The 22660-nt window shown below is 26.6% G+C and overlaps 1 protein-coding gene across 1 annotated transcript in view; it reads right to left on the reverse strand.

The window, feature by feature from the left end:
* Window positions 1-20895, reverse strand: part of LOC113792659 (uncharacterized) — a 77887-nt gene extending 56992 nt beyond the window's left edge. The window contains exons 1-2 of the mRNA XM_027342578.2: window positions 20262-20895; window positions 672-2761 (exon numbers count right to left, since the gene is read on the reverse strand). Of these exons, the coding sequence (XP_027198379.2) occupies window positions 672-2180 (1509 nt within the window). The 5' untranslated portion in view covers window positions 2181-2761; window positions 20262-20895. The remainder of the gene's footprint in view (window positions 1-671; window positions 2762-20261) is intronic.
* Window positions 20896-22660: the final 1765 nt, after the last annotated feature.

Genomic DNA, 22660 nt, shown 5'->3' on the forward strand with positions numbered 1-22660 from the left:
TAAACAATAATAAAGTTAGAAAAAAATATAAGAATAAACAAGAGAAGAGAAAAAAAACAAACTAAAGAATTAGCTTTTCTTTTCTTTTTTCTCAGTAGAATCCTAAGAAAATGTGTGATGAATGGAACGTGATGAACGTATTTTCACATAATAAACGTGTGTGGAGATCTATTCAATCTAAATCTTTGCGATGAAACAAAACAAAACAAAACAAAAAAAAGATCAGATAAAAACAAAAAATTCTTTAATAAAAAAAAGAAGCTTGTTTATAAAGGATACTAATATTAGCTAATCAAAAGTTTTCAACCAATTTCATTCAACAATGTTTAATAGTTTGTAATGATTATTCCCCAATGTGGGTGTGTGTATCTTGTCTCACATAGAAAAGTGAGAAATAATTAGAATATAATCCCAACAAAATCTCGACAAGAATAATATTAAATTTTGACGCAGATAAAAAAAAATCGATTCTAATGTAATCATTTATATGACTGAAAATAATGAAAAATCATTGATCATCACAATCAATGTGATCCATCATCATTTGATGGTTATAATAATAAATGATAGATTTTAGTTAAATTCTTTCATTTCTTTAATACTCATTAGTTTGATTTATTAGTGAATGGAATAAAGGTGTCAAAAAAAATAGAAAAACTAATTTTACTTACAAATCCATAGCCACGAGATTTACCCGTCTGACGATCGGTAATAACAACAGCTTCTTCAATATCGCCGAATGTTTCGAAAAATTGTCGTAATGATTTATCGGTTGTATGATATGGTAGACCACCGACAAATATTTTTGTAAATGTTGTATCTTTCATTGGTTGATAATAATTACTATTATTATTATGATTAGTATTAGTGGCTATCGATGTTGATGAGGATGATGTTGATGGTGATGATGTTTGATTTTGATGATTTTGATAATGATTATGATTATTATGATGATTATTATTATGATGTGTCGGTACGCTTGCTGGTGGATGCATCACATTATTATTATTTGTCATTGTAGCATTATTAACCATATTCGATGGTTGTATTGATGATGATGATGTTGAAGAATTTTTCGATACTTTTAATTGATGATTATTAATAGCACTAGCACTATTTGTTGCTGATGATAACGTGGATGATGATGTTGTCACCGCTGTTGCTGCTGTTGTAGATGATAATGATGATGATGTAATAACTGAAGCAGTCACTGAATTTGTTGTTGATGGTTGTTGTTGTTGAGAATTTGGCGATAATGGAGACGGTACCGGTGATGATGATGACGATGATGATGATGCCAATGATGATGATGTTGTTGTTGTTGGCTTACCATTCACTGATAGATTTGTTTCATTCACAGCCATATTATTATTATCAATAACGATTGTATTATTTCCGGTTATTTTTTGTTGCTGTTGTTGTTGATGATGATTTCCCATCGATGAATTCGATGACTGTGAATTTGTCATCGATGTTGGTGACGATGAATTATTATTATTATTATTCAAATGATTACAAACTGTTGTAGAATTATTGTTATTCGAAGAATTTAAAGAACTATTATCCAAAGGATTCAGATTTCCATTTGTCATATTCAAATCATTATTATTATTAATATTGTTATTGTTGTTAGAATTCAAACCAGTATAATGATGTTGATGCGAATTATTATTATGATGATGATGATGTTGATGATGATTATGATGTGGATAAGGTGCGTTTATAGACTGTGGTGGTGGTGGTGGTGGGGGTACCGTTGTAAATGATGACATTAACATGTGATGATAATCATGAAATTGTTGTTGTGCTTGTTTGATTGAATAAGGATCAATACCGGTACAGGAAACTGCTGCTGCAGCAGCAGCGGCCGCTGCTAATACAGAATTATTAGATTGATGTTGTTGTTGTTGTTGTTGCTGTTGTTGTTGTTGTTGTTGATATTGTTGATGTTGATGAAAATGATGTTGATGATGATGTGGATGATATTGATGATGCCAAGCATTATTGGCCATAGTTATTGCTGCCAATGTAGCAGCTGCTGATGTTTTTATTATCGTTTTTGATTTGTTCAATGTTTTGGATACACTTCTACCAACACTTTTATTATTATGATGATTATTATAACAAGATTTGATTGTTGTCAATTTAATAACACTTGAATCAATAGGATTTGTTGTCATCGAATAAATGTTAATGTTTTCGATAATAACCAGAATATTCTGCAATTAATATAGCATTGTTCATTTATAATTTATAGAATAGTTTTATTTCCCCTATACCAAAATAATTGATTCAATTCGTAAAAATGTGAAGAAAACAAAATCAGGCACACAATTCCAAATGAAATAACAACAGCAATAACAACAATAACTATAATGAAAATAAAACAATTAAAAGGCGACAAATGTTTGTTCTTATGTGGATTAGATTAGATTACAAACACAAAACACACAACACATTTAATTTGATTTCGACAATTTTGATGGCTTAACATTTGATACTTTGTATTAACTAGATGATGATGATAATCGATTATTCAATACAATAATTACACAATCAAACAACAATCAAAGATCATCATTATTAGTGATGTGTATGGTAAATAATAATAATTATCATCATTGATTGAATCAACAAAGGTTGTTTGCCAAATAATTACATTAAGCCATTTTTTTTATATTTGTATTTATTTTCTTTTTTTATATCGGTTTCATGTGTTCGAACGGAGTATTCCCAAGTATTTATCTGAATTAATGAATTTCTAAATAAAGGAGGCAAAGAAAGAAGAAAAAGAAGAAGAAAATCTTTGATGAGAATCGGAAATTTTATTTTCGGAAGAAAAAATATTAAGGTTTTTTTTTAAAAAAAAGAAATTTGCCGGAAATCATGAATGATATGTTGTTCAATTATTTTTCTTGGTGGAAAAAAACGAAAGAAAGAAGGATCCTTAGAGAATAAATTTCATTTTTTTTCCACCATCAATTGTAAATATAGAATTGATCGAGATGTACACACACACACAGACGCTAAACAACAAAATATTGTTGAATCAAATGTAAAATTTTCAATTTAAAAGTTTAAAAGTTTTTTTTCAAGTTTTAACAACGAAAAAAATGAAAAATTCCTAATATCATATCCCTAATTAAATTTAGCGTATTTTTTTCCTTGTTCGGTTGCAGTCAAAACTAAATTTTCCGATTCTAAAGTATTTTAAAAGACTTGGAAAATTTTGTTTAGTGTAAAGAAAGAAAATGGGAATTTTGTTTTTTTTTGCGTTCTTAGTTTGCACAGAATTATATCAAACATTAATCTAATATCAATATAGTCGTTTTCATTATTTCTATGTGTGTTTGTTTCTGTTTGTGTTCCAAATTATAAAAAGGTTCCATCATTATGGCCCAAAAAAAGAGGATCAACAAATCTTTTAGAAACATTAACAACAAAAAATTCTTCTTCATTTTTTTACTTTGTTTTTTATTTTGAAAATAAAAAATTATTTAAACATCAATTCATTGATACAAAGATGATACTAAAATCGATCATATCCATTTCAAATTCTAATCATCATCATGATCATAATGATGATTTGATAACCACGTCCATCATGAACGATGGACACACATGTGTGTGCATTCAATTCGTCCATAATATATTCTCATTTTGTTTTTTTTTCGTTGAAAGATATAGAAATTCCAAATAAAGAATAAATAAATAAATGGAATGATGATACTTTTATATATATGGTTTGTTGTTGTTGTTGTTGTTGTCAACAAAATGTTAGCATTATAATTAATTATTCATTTTATGGAATATTCTCTGTTTTTTTTCTTCTTCTTCTTTCATTTTCTTTTTTATTCTGATGAAATTTTTCAAAAATAAAAAAAAAGTTTCAAAATCATCAATATTTTCGATCAAAAGCCATTCATGCTGTTGTTGTTGTTGTTGTTATTATTATACACAGACATTAAAAATATACATTTTTTATTATTATTATTTCATAGATAAAAATATTACATAATAGTGGTGAAAATATATCTAGTTAAATCAACATCAAAAGAAAAAATAAAATTGGCTAATACCAAACAACAACAACAACAACAACAAGACCAGGCAAACAAACAAATGAAAAAAAAGAAACATCCATTGAAATGATGAGGAGACCATTTCTCCTGTATAGTTCGACCATACCTGACAGTAATAACGAACAGAACAGAACTTTTTAGATCCACAATCATATACCAAAATCATTATGATAGGTTACAAATTTTTTCCTTTTTTTTCCATTTTATCTGGATGGGAGAAAGGAAAAAAAATGAAAATTACTTTTTTTTTGCTTTCATTCCTGAAATGTGTGTTCACACGCTGTGTTTGTGATCCATATATGGTACATTGGACCCAAAGCATAGGAAATAGAAAATAGAAATCCCTCTGCACAAACACATAAAACTCAAACACCAGAATGGGCAGTTCAAAAATAGTTTCGTGCCAGATCAAATTCTACCTACAAAACAAAAAATTAATTTTTTCCCCATTAGTAATAGTAGGCAAAAATAAAATTCACCAGAATATTATTCCGAAAAAAAAGAAGCTATTACTTTGATTGGACTTGGTTTGTTTTTGGTTTTTCTTTCATTCAATTGGATTTCGTATGTGCAAAAAAAAACCTCAAGATTTTGAATCATAATTCGAAAAAAAAGGAAAAAATAGAATCATTGAAATAAAAGTTATTTGGAAAAAAATTATTATCAAGTTTCTTGATCAAAACAATTTTGGTGAATAGTTTGAATTTGAATTTGAACAAAACAAAATTCATAATTTTAATTTTAACTTGAAAAAAATTCTGGATTCTCTTACTAGAAACAAAACAAAGCAATAAAAAAAGAAGAAAAATAAAATTCAATAATCCAAACAGATAAATAAAAATACCACAAAAATGATGAGGACGATTTTTTTAAAAAAAACTTTTAGAAACTATTAAAACCATACCAATAATATCTATGGCAGTGAATAGAAAAAAAAATTTGTAAAACTCCAAAAAAAATCCAGAATGAAGAATCCAATATCAAAATGAAGAAAATAAAATGACTAACGACAGCAATGATCATAATCATACATATGAAAACTTTTTATTTTCAAATATTTCTTTGGTCCTGGCCTGATGTTTCTGTAGTTCAGAGTCGTTGTTTTTATGTTAAACTAATGAATTTTATGGCTATCACCGATGATTACGAAAGAAAAAAGTTTAAATTCTTTTGCCTGCCTCATTCATTTGTATTTGTAGAGAAAAGTCATGTCATATGTATGGGTATGTACGGTTAGATAGAATGGTTCTATGACCTAAATTATTAACTATATCCGGAGTATACAAAAAATTAAAACTCACAACAAATAAGCAATATTTTTTTGAGAATAAAAAAATCCAAATGGTCATTCAGAATGAATTTAATTAATTTTTGTATGCGAAACAAAAAAAAAGGATATCATTGACGTAAGAGCCAAAAAAAAAAAAATAAAATAAAATAAAATAAGTTTCTAAGTTCTATATGAATAAAATATTTATCATTTGACTATTTAATTAGATAACAATGATGCTAAATCCAAATTATGACATTTAACTAATGTTTTTAAAAAAGAATTGAGAGAATCTTATTTTTTTCAATATGGATAACAACAACAAAAACAAATTCTTATTAGCTTATTAAATTTTTCTTGGCAATTATTTCGAAAGAATAGATTTTCAGTAGCAGAAAAAAAGTAAGAAAAAAAACTTGACAAAAAGGATCTGGTTTCATGGTTAATATTGAAAAAAAAGTTGAAAAGAAAATCGGTTATAAGTAGTCAGTGATAAAAGAAGAAGGAAAAGGATTTTTTTTTTTGACAGAAAATGAAATAAATGGCCTAAAACTGTTTTAACTGGATTTAGAAAATAAATGGATCTTTTCCTTGATTTTGTTTCAACCAAATATACCGGATCTACTCTACCAAACCAAACAACAACCAGCATCATTACACAGCTATGAAAATTTATGTAAATTATTGTTATGATTATATCTTGTTGGCACGCAACTAAACGACCCGACGACAACGACAACAACAACAACAGTAAACATTTCCACATAATCAATGGACAAAAAGGATCAAATGGAAAATAACCGGCTTTATTGTGTGTGTGCGTGCTTATTCATCACAAACACACTCCCACACATAAAGAATAGAAAATATCATTAAAAAAACTTTGTTCCGTTGATTTATCATTAATTAATATTTAAATATAAAAAAAAATTTGTTATTTATGTATGCATCAATTTTGTTTGTTTGTTTACAAATCCAATGCCAATCACTTTTGTTTTTTCAGACTCTAGAATCAACAAACCAGAATCATGTGTTGTGTGTTTGTTTGTACTTTTGTTCCAAATGGTACAAACAAACCAAAATTTATGATGCAAAAAAAAACAAAAAACTATCGACGGAAAAAAAGTAGAACTTGGACAGTGATTATTTTTGTTGTTTTGTTTTGTTTTCTTTTCTTTTTTCCTATCCATCACCGGAATCTTCTTTTGCTTTTGTTGTTTGTATGTTTTTAACGTTAGTGTTGGCGGCGGTGACCGTCATCAAAGACAACTACCACGATGATGATTATGATGATGATGATGGAACAAAAAGAGAAATTTTTTAAGAAGATTAAATTGTCAATTAGGCTAATTAGATTCGTGAATGTAGCAACAAAAAAAAAAATGCCAGACCAAAAATAGAATTTTCAAAAATGACTTTTTTTTCTTATATATTGAAAAAAAAGCTACTAAACATATGTACCATATAGAAAAAGGTAAAAAAAATTATATAACGATAAGAAATTGTGAAGAATGGAAAAAAATTAGATTCAACTATAGTCAATTGGAATTTTGCTTTTTTATTGTGAAACAAAAAGACATGTATTGACGGGAAGAAAAAGGGAATAATTGAACGAACATTATAGAAATTATATATCGAATCGTTCCAGAATGATGACAAACAGAAAAATGAAGAAGAAGAAGAAAAAAAACATATGAAAAGAAAACCTTTAATCAAAACGTCATTGTTCTTATCTCGTTTGATCAACGACTATGTTATGATATATACTGAATATTACTACACTTTTGATTATTTTGAATTTCCATATAATACATTGATGATTGGCATATTAAAATATTTTGGTCAATAATTTTTGTGTGATTTTATCACACAAAATAATAATTAAAATTATTAAATGGGTGAAAGAAAAAATTTTTTTTTGTAACCTCATCAATTCAATGACACTGCTATTTTTGATAACATATCACTTGCATAATGTTATTCTGAAAAGAAACGGGGAAAAAATTAGGCCATAAAAATATTCTGTGGCAAAGAAAAGAAAAAACCCCTTAGTCAACCAAAAAAAAAAAAAAAAAAAAAAAAAAAAGAAGAAAAAAACAAAATATATGAGAAAAAAAACCGAACCCAAAATTACTATCAGAAGAAAAAAATATATAAGAAAAGCATTTATCATTGTTGATGTCAGGTTCAGAATTGCATAATCTGAACCATATCAACTGAACACACCAAAATGAGAGTGAGAAAAAAACCACCATTATATTCCACAAAATTATATATATGGTAGAATATGACATTCTTTTGGTCGTTTCATTACTTTTGGATTCATTTATCTGATACGACTGAAACGTTTAAGTGAATGAATGAGAAAGGTTATTAAAAATAGTTTGATAATCATGTATAATTGACAAAAAAAAAATTGAAAATAAAAATCCAACAATAATTATAATAAATTGAGATCTGATAAAACAAAAAATAGAAATCAATGATGACGAATGTAAAAGAATTGATTTTTCAATCTGGCTGATTAACTGAGATTTTTCCCACTCCTTTTGGACATTATTACCTGAATTATCTAAATATGAAAGGTTAACAAAGATAGAATAATATCTACTGTTTGAATGAATAAAATTGACTTAATAGTTATGATTTATGATTTCATTCTACCCTTCAAAACATTTCAATAATAACCTTACATTATAGAATTTTTATGGAATAAAAACAAAAAAGGTATTTGTCCATGAATATTCGTATTTTTATTATTTCGAAAAAAAGGTGTATTATTATTGAACAATGAAAAAGTGAAGGGAAAAAAACAATTTCAAATGCAAGTCAAATTGCCCATTATCTTGGTTCCATATCAACTAGAAAAAAAAATATAATATTAATGTATCGAGAATCATAAATTCGGGTTCCAAATTTTGTTTTTGTTGGGGCAAAAAATGTCATGAATGAATAAAATGACCCGAATGGAAAATTGATAGATATCAATTTTTCTTTTTCTTTTTTTTTCCTGGCACATACATATACACCTACACCTATTACTTTTTTAATATCCAAACAAAAAGTATGGTTTGATTTTTCTTTTTTCGAAATCAAACTAAATGAAAAAAAATCCGTATAATAAATACATAATAGGAGCTACCCAATTATAATGGCACCAATTGATCAATTGGCCATATCTGTCTATTATATAAATATGTTTGTCCTTCAGGAAAAAAAACAAACGGTTAAAAATTATTTAACACAACAAAACAAAATCCAAGTGAAAAAAAATATCAATTTCTTGATTTGTTTTGTATTTCAAAGTTTTCAATCTTTTTTTTTCTATTTTAAAAAAAGAAAATGAAAATGTTTAAAATAGGAAAAGATTGCCAAAAAAAGAAAAGATTTTTGCCTGAAAATAATGATTCTTTTTCTTTTCTTTTTTTTTACTTTCGTTTACTTGAATTGTTAAGCAAAAAAATAGTTATTTTTTGCACTCACTTCTTTGTTGTTGTTATTGTTGTTATACAACCATAAAATGAAGAAAAAAAATTGTACAGAATTTCACTGAATCAAGTAAAACTCAAATGAAACCAAAAGAAAAAGAGAATAGAGAAAATTCTCTTCTATTTTTTTCTATTCTATAATGGCCATTGGCTAGAGATTCTGTGAAAAAAAACCAGTATAAAACCTTAGAATTCAATGAAGAAAAGAAAAAAATACAAAATCCCAGTGATGCAGTTTCATAAACTATTGTGTATTTGTTAATATAGAAATGTGTCTGTGTGTTTATAAAAGCCAAATGAGATTGTTTTGGACCATTATAAACAGGCACACATACACACAAAATGAGAGAATAAAATGGAAAAAAATGGACCAAACAAACGAATTAAAAAAAATTCTCTATGATGATCACCATCATCATCATCATCATCATCGGCTTTTTTAAAGCCTGGTAATTTCTGTTTGTATGTTTGTCTTATTTGAACCATTTAAACACACACACAAACACACATTTAGTAAAATCGAATAAATGATCTTAGCAAATAATAATTCCATCGTAGAATGAATACCGACAAAAATTTATATATATTTTTCACTATTTGAATAGAAAGAAAAAAAATACTTATAATAATAATAATGACAACAAGAATCCATAGTTATTTCAACCTTTTTCCTCATCACTTTACAAATAGAAAAGGAATAGCTCAATTTGGCTGTTGTTGAAATCAAATTCCATGATAGTAATAATTAACAAGAAGAAAAAAAAACAATTTTATCTTGTAAATGACCAATATTCATCACATACGTGATACAAGATACAGATATATTTAGCATCAATTTAGTAATGAATTACTTGGTAAATTGTTGCTAGGATATTCTTTTCAATAACAATAACAACAATAATAAAAAATCATATTAATTGAACAAATAAATTATTTTTAATTTTTTTTCAAGGAAAAACTATCGAATAACAAATAATTATTATTCGGGATTACTAATCAGTTAAACGACAATCGATCAATCAATTTGACACAACGATTTGAAAACAAAAAAGATGATCGAAAATAGAATTACCACTAAAGGCTGTGAAAAAAAGATAACGTATCTAAACATTCAAGACATCAATTTATTCATTTATCCATTTATTTTGGCCAAATTCAAAACGTAATAATAATAATAAAAAGTAGGAATGATGAAAATCTCAGTTTCCCATCTAATAACAAATTCATTTAAATATATGTGTACCGTAAATACTATTTCAACCCCAAGAGCTAGAAAAAAAGATGAACAAAAAAAAAGAAAGTAAGTAAAGAAAGCCTGAAGGATCTTACCAGTCAAAAATATAAACGTTGATGATGATTATTATTATGATGATGATGATGCTAATGACAACATAAACAGTGAAAAAGAAAAAGTTTTGTTCCAAATGGACTATCTTAATTGGACTTTCAAAGTTTAACTTTGAAGTTATCATCATCATCATCATCATCATAATCATCATCATGATTGTAGTTAAAGTCTTATAGCTTTATAGTTAGAAAAAAATAAGAATAAGAAAATGTAAACGAATAGAAATGAATTGAAAGACCTTTGTAATGTTTGAATGTTCATTCTTTTGTAAACCAGGAAAAAAATGTATTCAAAACATAAGAATTTTCATTCAAAAAAAAAGAAAAGAAAAGAAAATGTCAACCAATTCGACACATAAACAAGGAACGAAAAAGGAAAATGCCAAAATGAAATGGATCGTTCACATAATAACACAATGCTCCAATCCATCATGGTATAAATTTTACCAAAAAAAAATTCAATGAATATTATAGAAAATACATCAACGAAGATGATGATGATGATAGAAGACCAAGAATGGAAAAATAAAATAAAATCCAGAAGAAAAAAAAATATATGACAAAAATGAATGAATAAATAAATAAATGAGAATGCTAATCACTAAAAATCACAAAATTAGAGTGTATTGAATATATCAGCTTCCAATCCATTCCATAATGTTATTGTATTCCATAAGTGGATACCATCAACATCATCATCACCATTGCCATCATCGTCATTGTCGTCATCATCATAATCGGTGAATCCATTATGTGATGTGTATGCATATATTCTGATTCTTTCAAGAATAGAAAACAAAACAAAACAAAAAAAAATGAAAAAGAAAAAACTCTTTATATTCAAAGTTCTTCTTCAATCATCATCATCATCATGATTCTAGTTGTATTTGTTTTCATATATAAAAAGTAATAATAATTCTTTCTTTTTTTTTGTTACCAGGAAAAAAATAAAGAAAACTATAAAAAAGCAAATAATAAAATACGAATCGATCAAACAGAATTTCTTTTTTCTTTTGGTTAATGGTGGTAGTATTATATTATGCAAAAAAGATATTCTCATTTCATACATAGTCATTATGATGATGATGATGATGATTTTCTTTAGAATAAAATGGTTAAGCCTTGAGAATTTTGTTGTTGAATTCAATCATTTCCAGAAAAAAATAAAGGGTTATATTGTATTATCGTTATTGAATCCGGTAATGTTTTTTATTTTTATTTTCTCATTACTTATTCCCCTCCAAAAATAAAAAATTAAATCCTTTAACTTTATTTTTTTTGACATTCATAAATCTCATAACTTGGTTTGTTCATTTATTATTAGCTAGAAAAGTATAGTGATAAAATCAATCATTCATCGTCAAGTTTGAGGAAAACAACACCAACAACAACAATAACTAATGGGAAATCGAAATACCATAATTGTGTGAAAGTGAATTCATCACTTTTTTTCATATTTAAAAGAAGAAAAAAAATATTAAGTATTTCAAATTTCCAATAAATCGAGTTGAATCCATCTACTATCCAGCCAGCACACAATCACAATATACACACAGAAAAATAAAGTCGTAAAATATACGGCAAAATTCATAACATTTTTGGGTTTTAACGTCATCCACAAAATGTTATGGTTTTCTTTCTTTTTGTATTTCTGGGCAAAATCCATGAAATATTGAGGCAAAAACTCAAATATTGGTGGCCAAAAATCATGAAATATTCTGGAAAAGACCTAATATTTCTTGGAAAAATCCATGAAATATTCTGGAAAAGACTGAATATTTTTGGGCAAAAAATCATGAAATATTCTGGTTAAAAATATTTTTATTTACAAAAAATGCGAAATAAAAGAGAAAAGAAAGATAAATTTAGCCGACTAAGGTGGCATAAAGATCATTTTTAAATTCATAAACAAAAAGTAAACAAGTTAATCAGTGAATTAAATGATAAAAAATTAAGATTATTGGCCAAGGATAGATTGAAATTCTCCGATTTGTTTGCTTTATTTTCCAGATTATCGCTCAAATCATGGCTATGTGATTTCTAATAATTTCCCATGAATGGATGAATCTTCCTTGGTTGCCCTCAGTTCACCACTGATGCTTGCTTGAGTTCCATATCGCTTCCGATTTCTCGTTCGACCGTTGGAGATTTCCTTATCCAGCCACAACGCTTTCTATTGTTTTTTCCATGCTTTGAGCCGTTACACGAAATAATATTTTCTGATTCGAAAAATAGTCAAATGGCAAACGAAAAACAAAAACTTCGTTTAAAAACAAAAATGCTGGATTCGAATTATTTCAATTGTTTAATTGAATTATTAACAATGTTTCGAATGTTAGCGAATTGTTTCAAATTTCAAGTTCAATTGTTATGGCTCAATCGAACAAACATCGATTTACCAAATCTTTTCATGAATCGATCATGAATCCAATCTGATATTCAAAAGCAATTTTAGGTTATAAGTTGTTTACGAAGCCAGCGTGGACAACAGCCACTAGTTTTGGCTTCATGAACAAATTGCCACATCTGACCCCTTCATATTTTTTAACCAAATTAGATATTAGGAACTCATCTTAGACAAATGAAGGAAGATCCAATCCAATACCTTCTTCTTTAGCCCTATTGAAAAAATTTGCTTAGGAAACATCCATTTTGTCTGTATGATTATTCTGTCCGGAAGATAGGATAGGATAGGATTCCATTCTCATTGAAACGTGGTTTCAAATCAATCATTTTTTGTAGATCCAACTTCGCAAATTCATTGCAAACGCGATATGTTTGGCCGAGTGTCAAATTGTACATATTTTATTATGAAATTTTGATTAATCCAAAAATGAAAAAAATTTTCTAAGTCCAGAAATTTTTCATGAAATATTGAGGCTAACAAAAAATCCATGAAATATTGAGGCTAGCAAAAAAATCATGAAATATTGGGACAAAACAAAAATCCATGAAATGTTTGGGCAAAACAAAAAATCCATGAAATGTTTGGGCTGAGTATAAGATTGGCCAAAAATCATGAAATATTCTGGAAAAAATCCTAATATTTCACGATTTCAGTTTTCCATAAAATATTGAGGAAAAAACCATAACATTTTGTGGATGACGTTAAAACCCAAAAATGTTATGGTTTTTGGCAAAAATCGAACTATTTTACGTTTCATTTTTCTGTGTGTACTGTGAATAGGATCAATATTTAAGCCTTTCGAAATGAAAGTTTACGTGAAACATATAGAGAAAATCGGTGAAAAAGAATAGCAGGAAACAATCTTCAAAACAAAAACATTCGATGCAATCGATCAATATAAAGAGATAAATAACGTTGACGATCGAAATGATTAGCTTTTTCCCTCAAAAAAATTTCTTGGATAATTTATTCTTTCTTATGAAACCAAAAAACAAAAATTTCTTCCAAAACTTTTGGATAAAGAAAAATTCACAATCAAAACAAAATCTTTAGAAAAAAAATCCTGGAAAAAAACCCTGGAAAGATAATGGAAAAAAATTAATTTTTTTGTGTTTCTTAATTCTTTAAACATTACATCTGTAAAATTAATGAAACAGTGAAACAGAATTGATAACATAAAAAATTCAAATCAAAAAAAAAGTGAAACAACTCATGATTCTTACGAATGCAAACGAAATGATTTCGAATCCTAGACAAAATTGTTATTATTTTATTTTCTCATCTTGAAATGAAAATTTCTAAATTAAATTAAAATAATCAGAAAAACATAAACTACAAAAAAAAGTACTTAGATAAAATTGTTAGGAAGAAAAAAAAATGAAATCTTTATAATTTCAAATCTTTAAAAAAGAAAAATTTTATTATGATAAAGGATCATTTCACAATTTTGTCTTTTGAAATCTTTTTTATATCAAATGAAACTGGCAAGGACTTTCTTTTTTTGCTATTTTGTTGGGATTAATTTTTATCATTAATTTTTATTTATTTATTTTTTGTTAAATAAACTGCTACCATCAAGAAAACATACAGATCTTTTCATCTTATTTTAAATGAGTGAAAGTATTGAATGTTTCCACACATTTTCTTTCTTTTTTTTTGGTTGTCACCTGATTTTTTTAAATGAAATAACATTTCACAACATGTTTTGTTGAAATATTCTGGATATAGTCGTTCAAACAGTCAGACAAACACAAATCTATTCGGATTGTTTTTTTTCTCTGATGGTTGTTGTTCTGTTCAATCTCTATCTCTTTCTTTTTTTTGTCGAAAACGACATTCGGAAATGAACAAAATGAAAACCGGTGGAAAAGTTCAAAAACAGAAAAACAATTAACTAGAGGCCGAAATTGAATTGGCTCACAATACAAAATGTCATATGAAATAATCCCAATTGAATCACATTTGATGACAAAAATAAGCGGAGAAAAAACAACTGTAAAACTTTATTTCTATGTTTTTTTTTCTTTCAAACAATTTATTTGAAATAAAATAAATGAATGAAGTAAGAAAAAAAAAGATAAATGGATAAAATCAAATGAAAGTATATACAGTAAAAAACGATTCAATCAAAGGTACGAAAGTAAAAAAAAATATTTTATCGATCAAATAAGAATGAAAGAAATCAAGAATTTCGTAACAACAATGACAGCAACAATAATGGAATTAGATCAAGATTGAAGAGAAGAAGAAACTGAAAAAAATTCTATATGTTTTCAATTTCATTTGAATTCTGAATTCATTGAAATATTCAAACTATTTTCTTTTCTACACAATTCTTAGTCTGATAATGTAATTTGATGTGTGATGTCGCTATCAATGATTATATATCATCATCACCACCATTATGATCATCATCAACAGCATTTTAGATGATTAGATAAGATATATGCATAATCAATTGTAAATGGCCAAGTTTTTTTTCCATTCATTCATTCATTCGTCTGGCTGCCAAAATTTTACAATAGAAATCAAACAAACATTGAAATTAAACAACAAAAAAATTAATTTTTTTTGTGTTTCTTAATTCTTTAAACATTACATCTGTAAAATGAATGAAAATTTTGAAAAAAAAGTTTGACAGCCAGACCAACAACAAAAAAAAATGTCTCAGTATTTTTTCCATTCTTTTCATAGAATTTTATACAAGATTCGATCTGTGAAGAAGAATGAAGAATAAAATATTAAAAGAAACGATATTCGATATTGATTGGTATTAGCCATCAACAACAATAACAATGATGATGATAAATATGGCAAGTTCATTCTACTTTGTTATATTAAAATTACATTTGTGTAAAAAAAATAATTATTATATAAAAATATTTTTTTGTTCACTGTTTTTTTTTGTTTGTTTGTATGTTTACACTTAAAACAAAACAAAAATTCTATCAAACAAATGATGTAATCATTTCATTATTTGTATTAGATAAATATAAAAAAGGAAAATTGTTTGGTTATCCACAAGGGAACCAACGAAAAAAAACACACACAGAAATTCATACCATGTGATCATCATTATTTGTAACTATTATCCGATATTTTTATCAATATCACTACGATATTCACACTTTTTTATATCATTGATGTGAAATAAAACACCTTTGGAACAATGATTTCGGGTAATACATCAGGAGAATTCATACCAAAAAAAAAGAGAATTGAATTTTTGGTTAAAAATCCGATGTATTTCTATAATGAAATTGTGCAACAACAACAACAAAAATCTGAGTACATTGAGAGTTCATAAGCCGATAACATTCAATTCATTCAACAATGAATTTGATTCAATTCAAATGAATGATTACACTTTTTGGACTATGTACATTGTGTAATTTGTATTGGTTTTAATTTCAAATAAACGATAGATTAGTGCTGTTGCTGTTATTATTGTTTTGTTTCATTTAATCAATTAGAATTAGAAAAGTGATTTTAATTTCTTTTTCGGGTTTTTTCGTTTTATTGTTGTTTTCGGATGGCTATAAAATCAAAATAATGATTGGGTTGAATTCATTTTAGTTAGAATGTGTTGATGTTAATGATTAAATTATTATTATTATTTGATGATAAAATAATGAATCAAGTAATGTAATCAATTTCTAATGATAATCAACATCATTCAATGATAATTGAAAATAATGATTATTAACTGATATTATAAGATCATTTATTTATTCATTTACAAATTATTGATTTTTTTTACAAAAAAAAAAATCATTTATGAAATTACAAATCTATAGTGACTATCATCAATAGAAAGAGATTAGATGAATCCAGACATCTATAGACAGAATGAAAATCGATTTTTGTTTTGTTTTTTTTTGTTTTGAACAAGAATGGCTAAAAGAATATCATCATCATCAAAATCGAATCACATTTGAATTTGAATTTGAATTTAATAAACAAAAACCCCTATTCCATAAAATTATAGGGGGGAAAAAATAAATAAAAATAAAAATAACAAAATTCAAAGATTATTATAAATGAAAAAACAAATTTCAAAAAATGATCAAAATTATTAGAGTTACAAAAATATGTACAATCATCGGAATTTATCAAATTATAAAAATTAAATCTCTCATATGCAAAACGATTACAATTGTTAATTAGGTGCAGTGATGATTGAACTTGACAAGAACAAAAATTGCAAACGGAAGAATTTGAAATACGGAAACGCGAAAGATATTGATTAAATTTTCCATGATTCGTTAAAAATTGAGTAATGATAAAACCTGGTATCAAACAAGAATCCAATCGATGTTGAATAGTAGGAAAAAATTTCTTAGTACACGAGCCATTAGTTGTTGTAGTCCAATTCTGTTGCCAATTGTTAATCATTAAGGATTTTAAATTACGATGCGCGAAAGACAGAGGAAGAAGATCGAATCGAATCACATATTATACTTCCAATATAATATTAATATCTAGGATAGAAAATATTAATATATTTGTAAATTGTAAAAATAATTTTTTACTTTTCAATTATATTTGTAAACAGTATATTAATATGGAATTATAATTTTCTCTCTTTTCTTTTTTTTTTTTCAAGTAAACACAAATGCCATCTTGTTGGCAGTGTGTTAATTTAATAAAATTATTATTATTATTATATCTAGGATAGAGAATTATACTTGTAACATTCACTTTCAATTTGATCAAATCCAGATAAATTTGATCATAACATCTAGCTTATATTTGATGGATAAATATCGATCCAAATACAGAAAAAAACAACAACAACATTGCAATCGAATTATCCATAAGTAATAAAAAAATAAGAAAAGAGAACAAAAACGAAACAAAAAAAAACATCTCCCAAGTCAACCGATATATGAGAAAATGAAACTCCCTATCAAAAACACACTGCTATGTAAACAAAACAAAACAGAAAAAAAACAAGATTGAATGATTGAATCAATTCGATCTTCGAATTATAATTGATCCAGCAAACAAAAAAAAATCCCTGGTTTTTTTCAACACAAAGAAAAAAATTGAGACCAAACAACAATCATTAGTTTCAACAATCAAAAAGTTAAAAGAAAAAGTTTTTCATCATCATCACCATCATCAGGATCAGGATCAAGGTTTCTCCTCCCAAAAAAAAGTGTACCACAAAAGAAATATTCAGCTTTCTTTCGCACCATCAAAAACAAAAGCTATAAAAATAATGAGAATGTGCAAGTGTCATAGACACACACACACACACACAAACACACAGTGTATCAATGTTTTTTCAATCATGTTTTATCATGTTGTGCAACAACAACAACAATGTTAATGATGACGGTTAATTCAGTCAAACACCCATATCAGAAACTACCAGAATGAAAAAATTAAATGAACAGAAACAAGCAACAACAACAAAATCTTTTATTAATGTGTTATGTAACTAATTTTTTTTTGCTTCAACCTAACCATCAATAATGATAAACAAAAAAATCGAACAGAATTAAAAATAAAGTAAAAACAGAAATTTCGGGATTTATTAGTAAAATGAAAGTGAAAAAACGTGTCCCGTGTAAGGTATAAAAAAAAAGTTTCCAAAACAAATAGTTTATACACTAATATTCTATACAGAAACTAACAACAAGCTTATATACACTTTCATTTGCAAAGATTTAGACCAGATATGGAGAGAAAAAAAAGGTAAAAACATTTTAATTTATCATTTGTTACCGACTACATCAGAAACATTAAAGATTTTCTTGTAATTCATTCTTGTAACTTAATTTTTTATTCATTCATTTCTCAAATTGTTGAAGGTTCATTTTGAAACGGAAATGCCTTAAGGCATTGATAGTTTTAATATTCAGTTTTTTGGTTGTCGTCAAAATGGTTATCGTCGTTGGTTGTTGTTGTTGTTGTTGAAACATTACCAAATGCAAATGATGCCCGAATCGTTAAAAGTTTTCTTTTTTTCTACTCTAATATCTGCTGGTGTTTTATTGTTTAAAACAGTTATGAAGAGGATATATGGCTAAAAATAAAAACAAAATTGAAACTATTGGTTTTTTTTTGGTATATGAAGAAATTGAAAATACAGAATTCAATTTATTGTCATCATCATTATCATCATCGAATAGCAAATAGTCAATCGTCGTCAAAATGTTTTTTAGGTGATAAGGTTAACAACAACAACAACAACAATAGTGTTTGTGATTGGAATGAGAGAAAGAAAAGTCATCTAAATATTATGAATGGCTAAAAAAATGGTTATTGTAGCGGAAATTTTTCTGGAATTTTCATTTCAAATATGCTGGTAGTAATATTTTTGGATGTCTAATAACATCATTCTGTTATGTAATAAATTTCCAATAAAAAAAAACATTTCTTCAAGCTTTTTTTTCCATTGTTGTTGAAAATGTTGTTGAAAAACAAAACAAAAAACTTTTGACATACGAATCGAAGTCAAACAAGTCAAAGACAACCAATGATAAAGTGATTGATATTATTCTGTATTTCTACACAATATTTTGGTGTTTGTTTGTCCACAAATAAAAACAAAAACAACAACAACAACTCAAGAATAAATAATAGAAGATAGATGAATTATATCGATTCGAATAAAATTTTTTTTCTATTTTTGTTTTGTTTGTTTATTTGATTCATAATGTTTATAAGATGCGCGACAATTTACCATTTATTCATACAAACATACATACATACACATTCCTTTTCCTATCCATGAAATCAAAAAAAAGAAGAAGAAACAAAAATTTGTCGCATTCACAGAATTTTTTTCCTATCTCTTCTTTTACTGTTATTCTTTTCGACAATTCGTAATTGACAATACGTGTATTGCAATGGCAATAAATACCAGTTTGTTGTTGTTGTTGTTGTTGTTGTTGTTGTTTTTACAGTAATGTTTTTTTTTCGTTCACTTAATTCACTATCTTCCTGTATGTGTATGTTTTGGATATTTTGAAAACTTCAATCATTGACAACATGGCAATAATTTTGTTTTTGTTTTGTCATTGTATTTATTCTGTGTTCATTTATATATCACTGGTTATATACTTTGGATGACCAAAAATAAAAATAAAGAAAAAAAATACCGAAATGATCCGCAAAAAAATTGGTCGAATCATCAAAAATTTTCAACAGTGAACCGAAAAAAAAGTAAGCCAGAGAAAGCTGACTCTTCGATTCTCGATTGTGGTTTTTTTCCCATATAACCAAAACCGGTCATTTTCTTTTTTGATTGATTGATATATTCATGAAAAAAATTAAGAAATGAAGTGAAATTATTCAAAAAAAAAGTCGAGGGAATTTTTTTTTCATTGAATAACTATGAAATGAAAAGTAAATAAAAGTATGGAAAGAATCTGTCTGTGAATTGACCTTTGATATTTTTGTTTTCATTTCAGTTGAATGTGTGTTAATATCATCAAATATTATTTGTTGACAGAAGGAAAAGAAAAAAATGTTCGGCTATAGTGATTAATAGGAAATGGATATGCGGTGGAAAAAAACGAATCAATAATATTTTTTTTTCATCGAACAATTTTCTTTCGATCAGCAAAAAAAAATTCTAGAATTTCATACTCTGTATGAAATAGTCAATATTTTCCAAACTTTTTTTTTTTGGTTTTGTTCATAATTAGGCTTACTTAACATCGATGATTTAATCAGGATGAAAATCAATTTCAAGAACTTTCATTTGAAAAAAACCAATTGTATCATCACATATAAACACTGTAAAAACAAGTGGAAAAATTAAAAATCCAAGTTTGACATAGATAATTTTTAGGCAATGTTAAACAATGTTTGAATGTTGTCAATGATGATGATTGTAAATCGTTGCAAAAAAATAACAAAAAGCAAAATGATGCAAATAATGAGAAAATATTTTGTCATAACATTCTTTTTTGGCTTGCTTATTCTGTATTCAAAGTGGTTGGTTGATGATGATAACTGAACTTTGAATAAGGCGCCAAGAAAAAAAAGAACGGATTAAGATTAAATATAATGATGTTGTTGTTGATGAGAAATTCAAACATTCATATCAACCGAATAAAATGGTGACATACATTTTACCACAATTATAAGAAAATTCACAATTCACAGCAATGTCTAATGGATAATTAAAATTTTTTTCACAATCATCCATTGATAAATAGTTTTGAACGTAGTCCGAAATTCATTAGGAATCAAGAATATAAAATTCAGTTTGATTCACACACGCAGCACACAGTGATTATGAAACGCGGGCATTCCTGTTTACATTCTGGCCATATATGCAACTATTCTGTTACCAATTTTGGTTTGAATTGCTAGTACCATCATTTTTTTAAAAAACAATCAACTAGTAGTGGTAAAGATAATGTTAGAATATTTGTTTTTTTTCTTCCGCTTTATACTACTACTATTATGAAGAATATTCTTGACGCATGTGTTTCATCACACGAAAGATAACACAAGAATAAGGCGCGAGAATTTCAGTCAACACACACAGTCTGCATTGTTGATAATGATGGTAGTAGTGGAATCTTTCTTTTATCTAATGTTGTTGTTGTTCATATTCAATGTTAAAGTTCAAATTTGACAGTAACAAAAAAAAATTCTTTTGTTGTCAATACAATTGACAATTGTAGTGGTATAACGGATTTCTCTCTCTCAGGTCATTATTGCTATTCCGGCCGATTTGATTAAGAACCTGGAATGTTTCGAAAAAAAAGAATTTTTTTTTAATGAAAATAAAATTTCAAACTTTTCTTCGATTATGTAGTAAATTTCCGTGAACTGGAAAAAACACACACACACATACTTGATAACGATAAAAATATGTATATGAGAAAGAGGAAAATACATCATTTTTGGAATGATGTCTATTTTATTTTTTTGGAAATTATATGCAAAATTGAATTCAAGAGAAAGTTTTCATAGAAAAAAAATTTGTCCCAGCAACTATAGAAAATAGTAAAATTAAATTATAATAAATTCTTTTTTTCTGGAACAACAAATTCAATGTTGTTTTGACCAATGAATTAAATCCATTCAATTTGCAAACGACAACACAAAAAAATATGAAAAAAACCAAATGATAATTGAGGCAAATAGTGAGTGTTGCAAAGGTTGCAAAAAAAAAATCGAATGTTTTCCTTCTTGTTATTCTCTAATCAACAATGTTCGACAATCAATTATATATGTTAGAAGTATTCACTTTTTTTCTCTCTTTCTATCAATTCATTCTGTTCACAACGTAAATAACAATTAACGAAAAACAAAAAACAAAAACGAAAACGAAAATGAAGACTAGAAACTAGAATTATTATTATTATTTTTCGTTTTTGTTTGATAACTGTTTACGTCACATTTTTCTTTCTTCTTTTTTTTTGTATGCAAAATCGGTTGTTAATTTTGGTTGTTTTATTCCATTCACATCCAAATATATGTTGATGTGTGAATATTGTGAAGAAGGAGGTTGTCGTTATGTTCGGTATCGTAAATTCTTTTATCATTTTTTTCCGCATCCCATCTTCATTCATTCATTCATTTATTGATTGTAATTGATGGAAAATTATTCGCTGAATAAAAAAAAATAAACGTTCCTTGCTTTCTTTTTTTTTCTCTTCTTCATATTTAATTCTATGTTGTAATGAATCAATTCAATGAATGAATGAACAAAAAAGAAGAAAAATGAGAAAAAAAATTCCTTTTTTCCAATCGAATAACAAAATAAATGGACTACAATAAATGAATTGTCTATTTCAATTCAAACAAAACAAAGCAAAACAAAAAAAAAAATCGAATGACTAATTAATCAGATGTTATTCACAAATCAGTTTGTTCACCTGATCGATTCAAAAGAATGGTACCTTGTTTTGTTTTTTATTTGGTAGAAAAATAAATCAATGCAAGAGAAAAATTATCCCCACACTATGTTAATTTACCCGAAAAAAAATAGTAATTCAACGAATTTCGTGCAAAAACTTTTATTACAAAAATCACATTCCGCAATCAATTTGCTGAAGAAGAAATATAAAAGAAAAATTTATGACAAATTTTT

The sequence above is a fragment of the Dermatophagoides pteronyssinus genome, unplaced genomic scaffold (assembly GCF_027571235.1).
Source record: "Dermatophagoides pteronyssinus isolate colony J.1.1.1.1 unplaced genomic scaffold, Derpt_VIB-CSIC_2022.12 sq0007, whole genome shotgun sequence".
Taxonomy (NCBI): domain Eukaryota; kingdom Metazoa; phylum Arthropoda; class Arachnida; order Sarcoptiformes; family Pyroglyphidae; genus Dermatophagoides; species Dermatophagoides pteronyssinus.